The 20,111-nt window shown below is 41.6% G+C and overlaps 1 protein-coding gene across 2 annotated transcripts in view; it reads right to left on the bottom strand.

The window, feature by feature from the left end:
* efna3b (ephrin-A3b) overlaps positions 1-19,466 on the bottom strand; it is a 69,346-nt gene extending 49,880 nt beyond the window's left edge. The window contains exons 1-3 of one of the 2 annotated variants that reach the window (XM_084943173.1): positions 19,040-19,466; positions 18,820-18,938; positions 18,314-18,526 (exon numbers count right to left, since the gene is read on the bottom strand). In XM_084943173.1, coding sequence (XP_084799299.1) covers positions 18,314-18,423 — 110 coding nt within the window. In that variant the 5' untranslated portion in view covers positions 18,424-18,526; positions 18,820-18,938; positions 19,040-19,466. Of the gene's footprint in view, positions 1-18,313; positions 18,527-18,819 lie in introns of both variants that reach the window. The other variant, XM_084943172.1, reaches the window with a different exon arrangement.
* Positions 19,467-20,111: the final 645 nt, after the last annotated feature.

The raw sequence follows: 20,111 nt of genomic DNA, 5'->3' as shown, positions 1-20,111 counted from the left end.
ATAATTCCTAGAAATGTGGTATCAGATTTTACAGCACTGCTTTAATCTGACCAGTGCCACCCAATTTAGCAGTTTCCCAGTTTGAAACGACTGAATATGAAAAGATTTGGTGCAGCACAAGAAGTTTCACTCTTTTTGTCCATATTCCCAAAACAAATTAGTTTATTCCTGACACTGACACAACAGCTGGGGGCATAATTTTTATTAGAACAACTATTTGTTGTTCAGTCATATTGGAGTAAAAATAGGAGAGCAACTAAGAAAACTTTAAGGTTGCCTGGTGATTACATTTGTTTGTTGCTGTCAGAGAACGACTGCAAATATCTTCAGCAGCCAACTGACTGCCCAGAGGTTCAGCATGTAACTGGACGACCGCTTTAAATCACAAAGCATCTGTAGAGGTTGGTTCGTGGGAGGCAAGCTGTCTCCAAACGATCGCATCTGACTCAGACTGACTGCAGTAACTCGTTTTGGAGAGGAATTTCTGAATTTCTCTTTCAAGTTTGTGAGGTTCTGTCTAGACTCTGGATATAAATAGTTATCGTGTATTTGTCTGTATGTAGACAGGAAGAGATTTGTAGCAGATCTCAACACATTTCTGATTTTCACCAATTTATCACAGTTAATTACAACATGTAGCTGCCAACTCGACCCTGTTCAGTCACAAGCTAATAGCAGACTGACGTTTCAGTCTGAAGTCCAAATTTTCGACTTTGAAATTCAAAGCATCCGCACCAACTCCAGGTTAATCCAGGTTAATCCAAGATGGCCGTGGTGAACGTAAACATTAGTAAAACTTTTCATCTGAACCAGCATTGTTGTGTGTTTGAGACTTGCTAAGTCAGGTATGCACAGACCGCTGATCAGGCAAACAAACAAGTACTGCACTTTATTGGTAGTGATGCATGAATGCCTCTCCGTGGCTAAAAAGATAAACAAATTCTATTTTTCTTACTTTTGCAACTTTTTTACTGGAATGTTTTTAACTCGAGAATGACGTCACTTCTTCTGCACCATGTGTCTTATTGCTATTTTATTGCTATCTTGATCATTTCAAGATGGCAACTGAATTCAAGCGATCCCAGACCTGGCCGCCATCTTCAAAGCAAGAATTTCAAAGGCAATGAGTGTGCAAGATTTTTGCACATGGTCACAATAATCTTAGCCGTGCAATCTCCAAGTTGTTGCTGTAGAGCTTTGAGTCACATAAGTGCGACACACACTGTTGTCTCTTAATGTGGATGTTCAGATTTGTTCATGTCGTTTTTAAGAAACGTTTTATGTTTTTAAACACACTTAAAAAGTGGATGAGAACTTTCTATTACAAAATTTTTGTGCAAAACTGGCAGAAATATGATTAGAATCAGAAACTGTGGTCTGAATTGAGCAAGAACTGGATGCCTGTCTTTAGACTTCAAGTATTCAAATCTCTGCAAGCGGACACATATCAGTTGGCACTTAAAAAGTTCAACATTCAGCCCCAGAATATAAGAGCAACTTGAAATATGAAAAGAAAGCGTCAGGCAGAGACAAGGAAAAGGGCTGTTTTCACACATTCCAACTCCAGACAACATCAAGAGTCCGAGTATTGTCTGAAGTTGCCCTTTCTCACATGTAGCACACAGCATGAAGTCCGCATCAGACGCGTTCTCACTACTGAAATATTAACTTTAATTTAGGCGAGGGGTGGCACCTGGGTAGTGTGTGCAGGAGGCACACATGACGCCCCCTCGCTTGCTGTGAATTCAGCAAACAATTAGCTGCACTGCTCCCACATGAGCGTTATTGTACACAGACTTTGTACCACGGAGCTGGCAAGCTGAAGTCTGTTTAAAGTCAGATCTAAGACACATACAGATCCACCCGGCAATGCCTAGAAAAGCCCAGGGCTGCAGTGCATGTGTGAAAGCTGCATCATATACACGCCAACGCTGGCCTGAATGCACAGCAGACATGGGTTCACGCTACAGGGGTGAGCTTACACTTCTTCCCATTCACACTTAGTATTGAGTTAGCATTGACACCCTGCTGAATAGTCTTGTGAAGGCACAGGACGATGCTAACCGGCAGGCACTATCACTAGCCGCCCTGGTCCTTGGCGGAATAGCCGGGGAAGCATTGATATGGTAATGCTGGGGACATTTCAGGGCCAAAGCTTGGGACCGTGGGCGCTCTGTGATCCTCCAAGCCCAAAAAGGACAGATCTCCAGGGTATTGTGATTTCCCCAGTCAAGGCCCTGAGTGATCAGGATAAGCCCGTCCATGCCGCTTTAGTGCTGTCACTCAGCCGCTATTGTGGTCATGTGAACGGCCATTTTCATCACAATTGACCTCGGTTTTGGCAGTACTGTTCGGCAGGGCCCTCCTTTCTCTATTCTTTGGTGCCCTCCCTTTCCTTCTCCTTCACCCTCCATCAATGATTTTTTTTCTCTGTCTGGTTCTTCTTGTTGTATGCGCTCCCTGTCTTTTTTTTTAAGTAACAACAATTGCCAGCAGATATGCCTTATGCAGAGTTAAACTGCTCTCCCGCTCTCTGCCTATCCTCATCCATCTCCAAAGCCACATCCACCCTAAGAGGAGAGTAGCTTGGAGGCTCGGATTATCTCATCTGATACTATAGCAATGCGTGATGCAATACATATGTTGGGATTTACTGTTCACCTCTAGGGGAAAACACACTGTGCAGTGTGAGTGACATTTTACACACAGCGAGTGGGTGGTTGGGTGGCACCGTTCTTTTTTCTTCAGTCACAATTTTGCAAACAGGACTGTATGTGTGTTTCAATGAATTTGTGTGTGGTGGAGTGTGTTCTCTTTGTTCCATTTTATTTGATCAGGGCTGGTAGCAAATAACAATGTACCCCCTTGAGGAATCTATGGGGAGCAAAGACAGAGATTGCCCCTGTGTAACCAGTTTTTTCTTCGGCATATGTGCATGTGTTGGTGAAAGATAGTACGAGTGTGTGTGTTTGTGCATGGATGGAGGTGAGAAAGAAGAGGGGAAAAATGGAAAGAACAGCAGAGGAGGAGAAAAGGGAGAAGTATGCATATGTATGGGTCTAATACATGTGAGTAAAATGTGTGGGTGGTATGCTCGTAGGCTGTGGGGCATTCACATGCCTTCTTTCTTGATTTCGTTCTGCACCCCAGTGCAACACATATACGCATATTCACACACGCACACACATATACACAAATGCACGCAAACACTAGAATGGGAGGAGAGTTCGTCTGGCTGCGAAGAACTCAGCTCCATCAACACAACACATCCTATTTCCCAACATCTCCTCCCACATCTCCCTCTCCCCCGCCACCACCTTTATTTCCCTCTCTCCCGGGAAGTGACACAGAATTCTTTTTAACTGCAGTACATTCATTACAACAACCCTGCAACCCCCACATCCTCCACGCGCCCCTCCACCCCCCAATCCTCTACTCTCCTTCTCCCTCGCCATCGCACATGTGAAATAAAGAAAGTGGATGTAGCCACCTCCAGCAGCCGTCCTGGACTTAAAGCTTTCATTAAAAACAAGACAGGCGCTCAGGACAGAGAACTTGGCTGAGAGATAGTACACACTCATTCATATGCAGTCTTACTACGGCGGCGCTACCACATTGCCGTACCTCAAAGCGTAGGAGAAGAGAGTAGAGCCTACAGACAGCGTGGGTGTTAGCGTAGAGGCCAGGCAGCATTGCTAGCTCTCAGCCATCCTCCTCTCCCTCCACTGACAACCATCAACTCTTTTCAGTGTACTCATGTATGCACCTCATTAAAATATATAACATACATACATACATTTAAAAAAAACACATCTGAAGTCCAAACTAAAGGTCAAAAACTCAAAGGTATTCAGAGAATCACACGTGAACACGCTTAAAAACAGAGCAAGCATAGACAATACATACATAGATTTATTAATATCCATTTCATGTAAATCAATAACTGCAGCTGCTTTATAGAAGCACTAGATTTGTATAGCTGTTATGGAGCTCCTCAGATGTATAAATCCACAAAACCACAATTATTAGTGGATTCCAGCAAGAAATAAATAAATAAAGTATTTTATAAATTGATTATATCTATCGGTTTTCACCCAGAGAATTAGGAGACCAAATATCATTAAAGCTGTGTATTGCATTGCTTTCTCTTCCAATACGTCAATGACACACTGGCGTCAAACATTATCTGATTGATTAAAACATGCTCGAAAATGGATTCCCCAGAAAATTCGTAACAGAGTCACAACTTCACGACTCCTCATCATCGAGCTTATTAAATGAATAAGTGAAAAATGAGCAAGTTAACTAACTCACAGTGAAGAAAAAGCAATTCACAGGAGGAAAATGGTGAACAAATGAGAAAGCAAATCAGAGAGGTAATTAACTGACAAATTATTAAAACTGAATAATAATATAACGCGCACACACACACACACACACACACACACACACACACACACATCTTCACAATGGATTGCAGTGAAGACTTAATACCTGCTTTTTGAGGGCATATTTTCCTTCATTTACAAAGATGCTGTTACATATTACAGATTGTGACGCCATCACTATAGAGGACAATGTATCAAGATAATATTTGTCATCATCAGTTTCTCTGTGATTGTCACCCCTACAGGACGTTTGTAGACATCAGGGATTAAAAGATATTAAAAATTACTACTGGATTAGACACTAATATCCAGCAGTGTCGACACCAACACTCCTATCTTTGCCTCCTCCAGCTGACTTATACCTTCACGCAGCCTCTCCACTCAGTAGCAGCTGAACACTTGAACAGCAGTGAACCTTCACAAGACTGAATAACATTTTATGAGGAATTTCGTGAGGTTAGTAAAGCCTGGCCATCTTAAACGTTAAGAGACAGTGTTAATTTATCAGGATAACACAATTATTTGTGTCTAAAAAGTGTCATGTTTCTCCTAAAATCCCAGATTGGAGCAGAGAAAAGTCTACCAGCAACTAGACAAAACCAGTGGCAGGCTAACTTAGCAATGAAAAAATAGAGCCAAATCAGATTTTTGTCCCTAGCCTTTACAGAAATATTACACTTGAAAAACACCTTTTTATTTCTGTTAAAAATAATATAAGAACAAAATATCTTATTTAAACAATTAAACCTTCTGGAGGCATTAATTTGACATATAGGCGCAAGTAACAGACAAGGGTTTCTCCCGGGATAAACACACTTTTGAGGTTAAAAAAATGTTTTTAAATACAAAAATATAAGTGTACCTATCAAATGTACAATAAACATGACATAACAATTTTTTAAAATAAATGTGATATATATAAAGATCGCAATTGTCCCGTGGAGCTAAATCACATATGTTTCCGTTTAAGAAATAAAATTTTGAAATAAAATCATCACATTGATGACATCACTTGACTTCCTGAGACATATTTCCTGACGGTCTATAGAATGTATTGTAATTTTTCTCTTCTGTCTCATAATTTCATAACACTTTCATAAACATAACACTTTAAGTCACTGGTTTGACCCAATTTTTTTGTAAAAAACAAAAAAACAAAAACAGCAAAAAATTATTGTCAATAATAATAATAATAATAATAATATGTTTTTATGTAGAGTATGTCTCACAGGTTTGATGCCTTTTAGCAGCCATTTTTATTAAAAGCATTTTTCCTGAAAATTTGTCACTGCTGTTACTTACTTAATGGTAACATCATTGACGCCCATCTATAGAAACACTTTATCAAAAGCTGTTCACAGAATATTATAACATAATCCTCCTTTTGTCAGGAACGTTCAAACAAAGTGTCTCCAAACGGTTTACCGTCTCCTCGATGTTACTGTGTGTGTGTGTTTTTTCCTGTCTCAAATAAAATGTGTCACAGACACTGGCATGATAATAACGTTAAATCAATGAAATTATGTTAAACTTAAGGAATGAATCATTACTTATTTTGAAGTATTTTCATAGTTATAGCAAACAGATGGCTGCATACACCTGATTGGAAATGGTAACATATAATTTATTTTTGTATTATTTTTAATATTCTGTGACTCTGGCTACGTGTGCTAAAAGGTTTAAAGTAACACCAGTGACAAAAAAGCAGAACATGGTGTCTATAAATAAGTAGGGGAAATAAGATTTAAATCTGTCATTTTTGTAAATACATAAAGTCAACGAGTTATGTAATAATGCGGTCGAAGTTAATGCCAAAAAAATAAATCAATTCTAAGACATCTTGGTGTCGCAAAAGCACATATTTTGCAGAATGACGCAAAAGCAGAGCACTACCTCCGACGACCTAAAAATACTCTTTTTTTTTTTTCTTTGTTGCACTAGGAGAATGTTAACGTGTTTGTCATACACACACCTTACAGTTAGATGTTTTTTGCACTTAAACACAGTTATGATTTGTTGGATCTTTACGAAAAAACGATGCGTCTTAATTTTCTGTCAATTTTTTCTCCACTAGTACTGAAAACTTTACCAAGTTCTGAGTATTTTCCAGCTTATCATTACTGAGTTTGAAATTTTAGCATCTTAAATTGAACAATACAGCACTAACCAATATAAAATTACAATTTAAGGCTGCAGATTATGATTCGAATCATCAGCTAATCTCTCAATAATTCATGTGTTTCCAACACAATTTCCATCAGCCTGAGGTAATGCTTTGAGGTAAGTTTTTTTTTCCAGTCTTCTCATCAGAGATACACATAATGGAATATATAAATAGATCACATTGTAAACTCTAAGGAAATTTGTGCTAAAAACTACTAAACTCCTTTTTTAGCCTACAACATATTAACTGTATTCTTATTGCCAACCAAAAGTAGTTAAAATAATTATTTTTAATCTTAATGATTTACTTTTAAAAAAATAAATAAATGTGAAATACCTTGTTTTTATCCAAAACCAGACACATTTCACACAAGTCCTCAAATGAGAGACAATGAACTGATGAATCATTGTGGATTAAATTCTGTAGAATGAACTGTTTTGGTACAAAGCCACATACACACAAACGCATACCAGTTAAAACTAGTACAGAACCGCTGCATCACATTGGCATTCACTACACAAGTGCAACCTGGACAAGATGTGAATACAACAAGAGGAATCCCTCATAAAGAAGCTCTAATAAATGCATACACTTAATACACACACACACGCACTGAGAGCTCATTGTCTGATGTGAAGAGAGACTTGAGAGTAGTAGGATGATGCAGAGGAGGACAATGAGGAGGAGAAGAGGAAGTGATGCCAAGAGGCCGAGCCAACAAGTGAGATGAAGAGGTGGAGGGAGGGCCGAGCAGCAGATACACTGCGAGAGAGAAGAGGAACAGGCTGAAACATCCAAGAGAAGAGTGCAGAGTCTGTAGGACACCATCGATCCAGCTTTGGCAGAAATAGACAACCAGACCAAGAGCAGCACAGGCTCTCTGAGGCACACTGACTGACAGCAGCATGGCTGGCCCTACACACATCAGAACAGCAGGAGCTTTTCATGCTGTACATGAACACTTAACACCCACACACAAGCATCCATGTGTACGCACAAACACATTAACAATGAAGGCACAGATAAAACCACCAGGAAATCACAGGCAAAAAAACTGAGATTGAGACCAACATCAACAGCACGCGCATGCTTGGCAGAACTACTACATATTTTCTGATTAAAAAATAAATAAAATCATACAGCTTGTTTTATGCAACACCACCTGGAACCAGTTAGCATTACGGCACAACAATCTTTTCAAGCTCATTCCAAAATTAATCCAAAACTTGTAGTCGTGATTTATGCACACAAACAAAGAAAGCAAGCTATAGCTACAAATACAAACCTCAGCTTTTCCTGCGTCATATTCAAACCAAGTTTCCACTTTTGATCACAACAAATATGTGGTATATATATGTTCGTTTGGATTGTAGGGCCTCGTAAAACGATTAACAGGACACTTTCAAAAGCTACAATAATCGGACATGAAATTAATCAGATATGAGTAAGTGGGTTAAGCTTTTCCTGCTGAACATTTTTGGGGATTTTGAGCTAGTGGTCAGAAAACGAGCAATGTGGTGATGTCACATGTGACTTTGGCCTCTATTAAAATGTGACAAGCAAATTTCACTTGTCCTGTTATATCACACAAATTATCTGAGAATATTATACAGTCGATTAGACTTCAGATAATATATTAATTGGTAATAGAAATGTCCATTTAAGTGATTTAAATAACAATGATCTTAGTGATATAATTGCATTTCGAAATCTTTTTTTAATTAGCGCCAAGGCTGTATGAAAATGAAAAAGAAGCACCGGTTTTCAGTATACCTGTCACATGACATTGATAATGAAAATAAATCACCAGCCCACCTAACCAACAGTACCCTTCAGTAGCCACTTGGGGACGGCTTAAACTGGGAGTCAAACCCATTAGATCAACAGGTTTAAATGCTCAAGCTTAGAGATGATATTAGCATGTTTACAACACGGTTTAACTCACTATTTTTTTTATATTCAGGCTTAAAGTTGGGGGTCACTCAGTCACACAGTGAGCGGCAGCTGATCCTGATCTCAGTGAAGCTCTCCCAACAGTGTTTGTGGTTTTAGTGACTTCTGCAGTATTATTAATTATATCAAAAATAATATGGCCTGTTAGGTGTTCAATAAGTTTTTGCTTCAGTTTCAAAGAATGAAATTGCTGCTGTTGTTGCTCTGTTGTTTAACTCTGTACATTGCACCCATTAGCTTGCTATCCAAGCTTGCTATTATTAGCCAATAGCAGAGCACTTCTTTTTCTCTGAATGTGGCTGCTGCTGGCTCCAGAATAACAATATGGTGATGACGCCGGCACTAGGCTGGAATTTTCAGTGGCTGCATCTTTTATGTACAGTCTATGTGCTGCACAGATACAGAATGAAGAAAAACGAACCAAAGTGTCATGAATGCAACAACTCTCATTTCAGCCTTATCATCATGCATATATTTTCTGCAGGTGGTTTTGGGACTAAAGCAGTCTGAGTGACTGCTTTGCATTGACCCATCAGACCGGCTGATTGTCAGCTTTACTGACTGGCTGCTGTGGCCATCAGGAGCAGAGTGCTTGTGCAGCGAACATTTCTGCCTCCCTCCCTGGCCTGGCTGGGACTGATTAAAGCCTTCTGCTGAAACAAGGTCATAATTCACTTAGCCATTTCCCAATTTCCGCATAATTACCCTCCTGCTTCACAAACGCTAACACGCATGAACACATCCGCACCCGCACACATTCGCACTGAAGCTCAGACACAAACACATTTCCTCTCTGATTTGTGTCATTACTGAGAAGAGAGTGGTTAAAAGGTTTCAGAGTTGGCCTCTTAGTGACAGCTTAAATGGATAAAACCTCAATTAAAGACTCTCTCCCTCTCTACATGCTGTCTCTCTGTAGATGGAATAAGCATAATTCTGTGTCCTGTGCATTTTGCTGAAGTGAGGACCTTTTTCTGTACTACCAGGTGCTAAAACAAACCTTCACAGTCAAGACTTTCACACCATAATTCTTCCTGTCTTACGAAAACCTGTTACAGAGAAGCTAACTTCCCAATAAAAGCTCCCATCATTCCCTCACAATTCAGATCTGATGATGTTTACGTCTTGACGAGCCGATAACAATATTCATAACTGAAGCTCAACAATAAACATCAACATTTCTACCCAGCGAGCAGTGACAATAGAAACATTTCTCCTTCCCTGCTGCTCCTCTGTATTGTCCTGGCTGGCATCAGCTGATTCCTGGTTTGTGCAGAGTTGGATGCAAACAGCTGCATTTTTCACGTGGAACTGTACTGTCTTTATACAGAGGAATACTAATTGTCACGTCAGTAGAGTTTATTAACGCTAGACCACTCCGCTCTGTTGTAATCAGGCTCAGCATATGGCCTCAGACTGCCGCTCTGCTGCTATCATTAGCCGCGTCACAAACACACCATTGGAGCATCTGGTGTGTGCGTGCGCGTCCGTGTGTGTCTGTGCAGGAGCTGACAGTCATTATTAGTACCCCCAAAGCCCCTAGAGCGCTGGTGGGGAATAGAATATAGAGAATGCTCACATATACTTCACACATACACACACCAAAACAGCTTGTAAACATCGCAGCCTTGTTATTAGCACCTGATTACACTGCTGGAGCTTAGACAGCGGCTCAGAGTATTATGTACATATCAACAACAACATCAGGTGCGTGCATCTGTGTTTATGTGTGTGTGTGTGTTTTGTCTGCTCTGACTCCAGCTCGTCGCTACGGGACTTGTTCTCTGCGGACAATTTGCTCAAATTTAACACATGGGTGGGAAAGATAAATTCTTGTTGCACCCCACACTTTGCCTAAAATCTACAGATAACAAGGGAAGACGGTCATTCAATAATTTGGCTGTCAAGGAAAAAGGCAATTCATCCGCTTCAAACGGCACCGTTTTAAGTTAAAGCGCTGCGTGACTCGGTGACTCTGATGTGGCCCCTCTTGTTCTTGCAACGTGATTTCTGAGGATACTCCTCTTTGCAGTCACCATTTGATTTGTGCACACACTGCTTCTGTCCTGAGATAAACTCCAGGTTATGCTGAACAGACCTCAACTTTAAGAGCATTAACAGAAAAGATGATAATGTGTTTGACTGTGTGAACTCGTGTGTGCCATTGTGCAAGTATATCATTTACATTTTAAGGTACGTGGTGATTTGCATCTGTTTAAGCTTAGAAAGTGGTCAAGTTTGAGTCAGTGGTACAGCGGTAAGAAGAAAGCAGAACTATTAGCAATGCATATAAGGTTAAATATTTTTGGAGTACGCTTAGGTGAGAGGCTAGACGACCAGGGCTGTGCCATACCAAAGAGTTCACAATAACTATGCAATATAAAAGTGTCATATTGCAACGTCATGGGTTTATGTTCAACAACAAGAAACACTCACTGATACAGAAAACAATATGACAAGTCCAGGCATGTCTGAGAGGAAGAGCACCTAATACGAGAGTTACTTCAGAAACCTCCAACAAAACATGCAAGTAAACTGTTCTTGATAAAGGTCGAAACAACACACCTGTTTTAGTGTATATACACCTTTAGGGCTACAACATAAAGTTACTTTGGCTATTGTTAAACTGAACTGTTAAGTCATGTTTTACTTTTACTTAAAATTCCCAGAAAAACACTACAGGGGTACTTTTGTGCTTTCATTTGAGTGACGCCGTGTCACTGTTTTTAATGCTGTGTCACTACTATTGTAATATAATGCTGCTGCCAGCACCTTGTTTCAATAGATTCACACTTGAAAGTAGAAACAGTGACATCAGTGACAGCATCTTATTGGAAATGAAGGATGAAAAATGCCCTTCATTTACTTATAAATTCTGCTGCCTGCAAGCATCAATGAATCATCATTTTCATTTTTTTTCTGTATCATCAGAAATATCATTATTGCAATTTTTTTTTTTTGTAGGCATCATGATGTAAATTTGAGACTATATTGCGGCTATGTAGCCCACCTCTCCAGACAACTCAGAAATGGAAATGGTGAACAACAGACTCAAAGATGCTTAAAAAAATGATTTGATTTTCTTGTAGTAAGACTCTTTCTCTGTTGAGGACCACAGAAGAGTTACTGTAATTCAAAAACACTGAGAGTAAGTAACGGGAGAGCTGACTCATATTTGTCCCTGGCTGTATTTCAGATCCTATTTTGGCTGCAATCTCTTGTGCTTTGCTACAAAAGCAATCCCACTGTTACTATAACACAGTGCAGTTTAGCAGCGAGTGTTGGACAGTGAGTAGAGTGAGACGAGTGAGATGGAGGAAAGAATTTGCACCGCATTTTGAGATCACCCAATTTTCACACCTGGCCAGAGCCCAGGTGTAGCTGTCAGATTGTTGCTTTAGGAAAGTTGCATTAATTGGACAACACTCGCCCACCGTGTCTGAACACCTGAACACCTGAGCTTTTAATCACTTTAAGACTGTCCAGACAGCACTTCTGTGAGAGTATACAGTGGCCTTAACACAGAACACAGCAAGAAAAGCAATCACTCACACTCTTAGTCCCATCTTTGGTTAGACTGCAGTGGCTCGCATGTGGCTGGAAGCACCAATAAGGAAACACATGCACGTTCCAAATGCCACACGAGCACCAACCTAGAAAATTTTTTTAAATAACAGCTTCTAAAGAAATTAATCTCAGGTTGATGCATGATTTGAGCCACACCACTGGGTCTGTTGCATGATCAAGCTTTTCTATCTGTTATTTAAATCAGCTTTTCCTAGTCAAACTGATGTTTAAAATGGTATTTTAAACATCACTGTGACTATTAGCACAGAATTTCCAAAATAAAATATGTGCTTTCTTCATAAATATACATGCACATTCCAGTAGATGTAGAAATATACTGAAACAATTAAAACCAACTTTAAGTTACAGACTGAATGAAACACTACTAAACCAGCGTGATTAAATCTTTTACTAAGGGCAAATCTGGAAATTATGTGCGACGCGTTATTGATTATACCCACTGACCTACAAAGCTTCAATACCAATCACTGTTTGTAACACTAGATACAATGAAAGAGGTTTCTGTGTCCCAAATATGTGTTTGTTTTTATTAGTCAGTGTCATTAATCGCATAGGTCACTCATCCAAGACCCAACACTGACAATTTCCAAGTAAATCGATATCACATTATCAATACATACTGGTCGTATGTGGATTAGCCTTGACGTTTTGGCCGGTTGACATACTGATCTATAATAAATACTGATTTATTCAGTATTTCTTCACGACAAGGTTGTGTAAAAACGCAGATGAAATTTAAAACTGACTCGGTCTGCAACAATACAGCATTTATGTGCAGCTCACTGCAGCCCACCAAGCTACACCTCCACCTCCCATGAGGTTGACAACCAAAAATAAATTCTCAACCAGTTAGAAACACTGGTACTAATGTGGTTCCCTGTATTTATAATCCTTGTTTTCTGGCCACTGTTCCGAATAAATATCAAACACATGCACCAGTTTTTAATTTTTCCTGGTCATAAAAATAGACATATTCTTTCTAGATCGATGGTTTACTTTTCTTACCGAGGTCGTGTAGGAAGATTAATTTAGCAAAGACTGTTTAACTCAGCTCTGAGGTGAAAGCATTTCTACTCCCCAACAACACTGTGTTGGTAATTCTAACAGGGAATCTAAAAGGCTTGATAACAACAGCCTCTGCTAACCACTGAGCCACCAGAACAAGATCAGCAGTCACATAAATCAATACCAATCCTGGGTCAGATATTTGTACCTGTGAGACCTTTACTTTTTGCCAGGCTTGATCACAATTGCCGGACTCACAGTGACTCTCAGATGTGTGTTAGTAGAATTACAGCTGTAAAATTCCCCCACACCTCGACCCCCCCAAAAGCTCTTTTTGAATCCAACCATTACAGTGACCAGTTAGTGCTAAACCCAAGGCCAAGCAAGCACGAACACTTAACATCAGTACTTCATTTTCACAGCAACGCTTCCGATTAGTCGATGGTGTAAGCGAGACAACATTTGAGGAAATGAAAGGGCCAATCGAGATGCAGAAAAAAAAACATGGTGGGCTCGATTTTTCAGGGTTTTTGAGTGTTTCATGTGTGAGCTTTGAGAAAGATGCACGGCAAATGGCTTTAGTCAACATTTCAAAGTGTAAAAGAGGAGAGGAGAAACAGGAAGAAAGTGTAGGTGGCGAAAGGTGAAGAAGAACTCAAAACAATGCAACATACATGCAGTTCAAGTTTATTTGACAAAGCAGGAAATGTCGCATAAAATCGACATTAAACCAAAATACCACCACCTTATGAGTGCTTTCAGGAGAATGAGAGAAAGACACACACCCTTTATATCTGGCTCATCTGCAAAGTTAAAAAAAAAAAAAATTGAGAGGAAAACCATTCATTTATTTTCCTCCTTTGCATCTCTTATTGCTCCTCTCACCTACCAAGCAATAACTGTCCAATCAGAAAAAATGACTGCAGCATGCACACGCATATATAAAGAGTGAGGAGCAGCGCAGGACAGAGAAGACCACTGAATCTTATTACGCAAACAGGAGTCATCCATCACACAGGTGTTCCCTATTGCTTTTAATTAATGACATCTCTGTGTCAACGTCTGACACCACGCATGGACACACACCTGTACACCGTGTGGCCTCATGATTCCTTACTAACGAACAGTCTGATCAATGTGTCTATAGCACAGTTAGAACCCTGTGTGAGGCTTTTGCTGCAAGGGTGCATTAACACACATCACAGCTGTGGCACCTCAAACATCACAGATAGATGGGTCGTACACACACATGCACGCCACGGGTCTGGTGATTGTGAGTAATACTCTTCTTTGTGCAGCTACTTATAAATGTAAATACTGTTGTCCCGAGTAGGGCTCAGAGACCGATAGCTTCGCGTTGCTGTCGAGGAGAGTGTTGATTGGCCTGCTCGACCCTCCCGTCTGTCTTAGAGTCTCCCTCTTTCTTTCTCAGGCACAGCCGCGTGTACGAACTCGCCGCGTGGACCAGGGCACCGGCCGGGCATTATTATCATCATTATTATGAAGGCCGCCCTGCCCGTGCCCTATTACAATTCAACACAGCATCCACCTGAATTCATCCTCCCTTCTCCAACCAGAGTCGCAGTGTTTCTCTCTCTCGCTGCCTCAGTCTTCTCATATTCCTGGCATTATTTCTCTCCTGCCTTGCGTGACGTGTCTCTGTGCACTCCGACAAGCCGGATGAATATAAAACAAGTTCCACCTAGGCATCGATTACCACACATGCACATTGGTATGAGGAGTAAATTCTCCCTGCAACAGCTGGCTTTATTCCAGAGGTATGCATAGAGGTGACAGTGTCATGAACAAACACACGCACAAGCACGCACAGAAACACACACACACATAACGCACACGTAATGCCTACAGTTTCTTATGTGTTTGTTTATCTGCAGCCTAATCGCTTGAAAAATATACAACTGATAAATTAAGAGATATCGGCAGATATCTATTATGCAAATCAGTTAACTGCTGTGTTATTAAATTACACGCATACACATGTATAGCCACGCACACGCTCGCGTACGCGCGCGCTCACACTCGCAGCAGTGGTTAATTGACAGGTGATGGAAGATAATGTGTGATTTAACAGGCTGATGGATTTGTTTTTGTTTCGGTCACCCATCAATGAACACAGACATCTGTAACAGGGCAAACACACACACACGCACACACTCACTCTCACACACACAAGCAAAAAAATATGCACACCGTTACACACACATTCATGCCCAGGGATATCAGTGACAAGTGACTGATAGGCGGTGGCACCAGCCTTTGTGCGAGACGCAAACGTGGGAAATGATCCGTCTTATAGAAGTTAAAAAAGTACACAGCAGCGATGTGCATGTGTTTTTACGTGCACACACAAAGCTGCGCATGTAAGTGGGCGAGCTAGCATGCGCACAAATGGAGGCCTGCAGACCCACGTTTCTTCAAGCGTGTGTGTGTGTGTGTGAAATAGTTAATGCTTGGTAACAGTCTCAGCCTGTCTCTTGTGGTTGATGAGTGGCTTGGGGTCAGAAGCTGGTTGAGAAACTGTTGGGTCCTGAGGCTTTACAATGTGTTTACCACTCAATCTGACAGCAATACTACAGCTTATTATTGGCCTTCTAAACCTCCACACTACACTGCAAGTTAGAGAAACTCCAGGGAGGCGGATCGCCAACGGCTAAAGACACGCCAGCCAACCTTACAAATGTCGGCTGTTGTGCTGTTGAGTACAGAGATTAAAATAAATGCTGGAAATAGGATCTGCGCTGCAGAAAAATGGTTCGGTAGTGAATGAAAGAGTAGATTAGACAGGCTCTCCTGCCGTTTATCTGTCTTTTATGTCCCACTGTCCATGGCCCCTTTGTCTCCTAACTCACTAAGTAGGCTGAATTGAAAAAGTTAGCCCCACTCACTGCTCGTGCATTGTCATTGTGCATGTGTGCAGTGAGAATGAGAAAGAGAGAAAAAGACGGGGAAGATCAGGGATGAGGCAGGTCCACTGAGATGCGGCTTGTTCTTTAATTAAACACAGTCTTTTATAAAAGACTCACACTGCAGGGGCTAAGAATATTCTGCCACTGGGATGAAAACAGTAAAGGCAGGGAACCTGCCGAGAAAGAGAAGACTGACTGCTGGGCTCTGCAGTGCTCGAGTCCTGGACAGTAGGGTTAAAGGTTAGGCTGCTCCAGACTGCTTGAGTTCTTGCCCTGCTTTTTCTAAAAAAAGAAAAAAAAAAAGAAAAAAAGAAAGAAAAAAATGACCACACGCTGAATTTACAACAAAAAAATCAGCTGAAATTGCTTAATTAAGTTTGCACTTCACCAAGGTTAACGCAGCTCACGTTACATCGAGCTGACTGAACCGAGGTCTGGGGTTCACGTCTCGCCTTTCCTTTATGCCTTTAAGCGTGTTTCTTTTTCCTGCGTTTTACCAAAATCAACTTCTGTCTCTTATATAAAAAGCGAAGGTGGAATTTCATTAGCATTTATTATCAAATTTTTATAGCGGGGGGGGGGGGGAATATAGAAATTGAATATGAGCACCTTCCACGCGGGCGGTGCTTGGAGAATAAATACTGGCTAAAATGCATTAGCAGCAACTGTGCGTGCAATATTACTCTCTAAAATGTGCAGAGATTATTTTCTTACTTTCAGGAAAACTAATATTGTTTCCACTCACGTCACAACGAATATCCTCATACCTTCCGCGTCTATTACTTCACGCAGCATTTTATGTGTAGTAATTCTGCTGCGAGGTATAAATACACCTGCCTCTCTTTGTTTTATTCCACGCTGTAAACTAAAATCACTGGCCTTGAGTAACCGTTGGCGGGCAGACTCATTCATCCTCCTTAATATAAAACAACGCCGTATTTTCCGACCTTTCACTTTGTTTATGCTTTTAATAAGCACAGTCATAAAAGAACCGCTATTTATCCGACTGCTCATTCGAGGAGGTCAGTAAATTCTGTTGAAGAGGTAAATATCACATGCTGAGCTGCTCTGAGGGACACCTGGTATCCGAAACACTTTGTGCACAAAGACAGGATTCACTGCAAGATGGAGCGCGAAAAGGTAGGTGTGTGCTCTCTTCTGTACTTCTGACACATAAAGCTGTGATTTTCTGACATTATTGAGACAAGCCGACTATATTAAATCTAACAACTTACTAAAAATATGGCTTCCACGTTTCATCTGTGTTAATTCAAGCACAGGACAAAGTGCCTGTAGGCCATGTTGAAACATGGCTGTTAAAACATGCAACATTTTACTATGAATTCTACCAGGAAACATAAACCCAGAGTGTGTTGCAGCAGACTAACACTTCATTCTTAAGAATCCAGTGGCAGAGCCCTGGACTCAAGAGGACAGTATTAGAAAGGCAGCTTTCCAAAAAAAAAGGGGGGAAAAGAAGAAAGACGAGAGAGAGAAAAAGCTTTTTCACTTGATTCGAGACAGGGGCGAGGAGCGAGGGATTAGGAGGATAACAAAAAGGCCAACGGACTGAGTGTAAACAAGAAAGGGGGTTAGGAAGGGATAGAAGGAGAGAGCAAGTTGGAGAGGGAGCGGGAAGGAGAGATTGAATAGTGACACTGCTACAACACAATGGGGTCAGGATGAAGAAGTGCTCCTAATTGAACCAGATAGAGGAGAAGACAGAGAGAGGAGAGGAAGGCAAGAGAATCACATGTGATTTCCTTCCTTTTCTTCTCTCTGTTCTCATCCACCATAGGTGTAGCAGAGACGGGGAGAGAAGGAGGGGGTAAAATGTTACAAGCAGAGATTGGTGGCTGAGTAGGGAACAGAAACCAAATATGTCTGACCAGTTGTGCAACAGAAGGTGTTGAAAAGATGGTTTGGAGCCACCTTGACTTCACAGCAGGGGTCTGACAGAGCTGTTTGGGGCTCAAAAATACCTTAGGAGAAACGTGAGAGGCCTGCTTAAACAGTGCCTGTGGATCTACATCATTTCTTCCATTAAGTTAAAAAAAAAAAAAGAAAGACAGACGGAGAAGGTGACTGCTGCAAGGCTGATAGAGGCTTTAGAAGCAAGGCTCACAAGAGAAATAAACAACTGATGAAGTTCAAGTGTGATGGTACAAATACGTCAGCTCGGGCCAGACAGAGCACATCATTTTCTTCCCTTTAGAGGGAGCAGATTAAGAGAAATAGTAGACACACACAAACACACACTGGTAAACATAAGAAAAATGGGGTCTTACTGTATGTTAGAGCTGTTCCAGTAAACGGTATGCCTGTTGGCTGACACCTGGAGCAGGTTCGCCCAGGTGAGACTCATTAGCACCCAGAGAGACAGCGCTACCAGAGCCATGCTCTCGGCTCCTCTCTCGGCCTCCGATCCTTTGGTCTCTCCGGCCACACTCTCGGTCCCTTCACCCCACCAACCAACGCGACTCAAACATCCCAGCAAATGCCTAACAAACGGGAGAGGGGGAAAACAGATGCTTCATGCATTCATATAAAACGTTCAAAGTCCATACCTGATGTAGTAAATAAGTGTTGGAAAAACTCAAAAGTCTATAGCGCTGTAAAGTGACTGAGAACCCTCCCCTCCTCCGTAAACCAGACCTCCTTCCCTCCCTCCCCAACAAATCCTGGGGGCTTCAAGTAAAAAAAAAAAAAAAAAAAAAAACGGGGGGAGGGGGGGTATTGTCCGTATATGCGGCCACCCCTGCTTTTTCTGACTGAGCTGATCCTCTCTTCTCACCGGGAACTGCTGCTTGTGAGCCCGCCAGAGGAGTGTGGGAGGACGGTACTGGGTCCAAACGGGAGGTCGGTCTTTCGTTGAGCACCAAACAGCCCGGTGCGCCGGGAAAGAGTTACGTGCTGCAGATGTGGAAGGAAAAAACACAAGGCTCAGGCTACTGAAGAAAAAAAATGAAGGATGAAAAAACGATGCAAAAATAAAAGACACTGAGCAAGTCCACCTCTTTTTGTCCCTAACTGTTCTTTTTCTTCTTTATCAGGATGCTACTGTAGTTCTTTTTCCGTCCAAGGATCCGAGAAACGCAAAGCACACCACTGAGCTCTATTATCGCTGCAAACAATTCAAGCAGCCAGTTTCATTAGGTCTTCAAGACTCTTTCCGACAACCATCCTTTACGGTGAGCACCCTGCCCACCCGTCTCTCTCCCTTCTCTCTCTCTCCTCCTTCTCCGCCTCTCTCTGTTTGGTAGGCAGCACTCGTTCACTTTTTAACTCCACCCCCCGCGAGCGACAAAAGCGCATTCCTCCAATATCGTGGCCGAGCTGCAGTCCACCAGGCATCACTGCAACTTTAAGTTTCTTCTTCTTCTTTTTTTGGTCAACTGTTCGACCTCCACCGATGGCGTGAAAGTAAAAAGCTCCGAATCTCCCTCGGTGCCAGAGAAGTCTGCAGCGACCATCTGTATTTATACCCCCTCACCGCACTCAAACACACACACCGAAGGACGTGTGTGTGTATCCTTGAGTTGTCGGATGTTTCCGTTTATTACAAAAGCTACAAACACGCATACACTGGCTCACTTGCAGGCCTGTTCTCCACAACTGCCCGTCTTTGATCCCCAGACACTGTAAGTCAGTTTAATACAGCGCTGTTGGACCATCGCCTGCTATTCTGTTATTGGTGCAGCGCACGCAGGCTCGTCCGTGCGCTGCGGGCACTAATACACAGAAATATACAAACTGTACCCTTGCAGATAAGTCATGTGCCTCCGTAATATTAAGTTTCAGCCTTTTTTTAATGCACAAATAGATCACATCCAGACTGTCTGATAGATTCTGAGTTCTTTGCATGTCCTGCAGGGACAAGGTGTAATCCCCTCCCCACCACGACCACCACTTTCACCTCCACTGACACAAGCATGTGTTTAAGGTGTGTGTGTTTGTGTGTGTGATACAGAGAGAGAGGCAGACCAGACAGGAACGGAGACACGTGGAGAGAGGGAGAGAAAGAGAGAAATTGCAGGTAGGAGAAAGATTGTTACAGTTTTCTAGCTGCCTGCTGGGAATGAGTTG

Source organism: Perissodus microlepis, chromosome 11 (genome assembly GCF_051167445.1).
Source record: "Perissodus microlepis isolate ML-2025 ecotype Zambia chromosome 11, ASM5116744v1, whole genome shotgun sequence".
Classification (NCBI taxonomy): Eukaryota; Metazoa; Chordata; class Actinopteri; order Cichliformes; family Cichlidae; genus Perissodus; species Perissodus microlepis.
The sequence above is the reverse complement of the archived record's forward strand: the minus strand, read 5'-3'. Positions and strand labels throughout refer to the sequence as shown.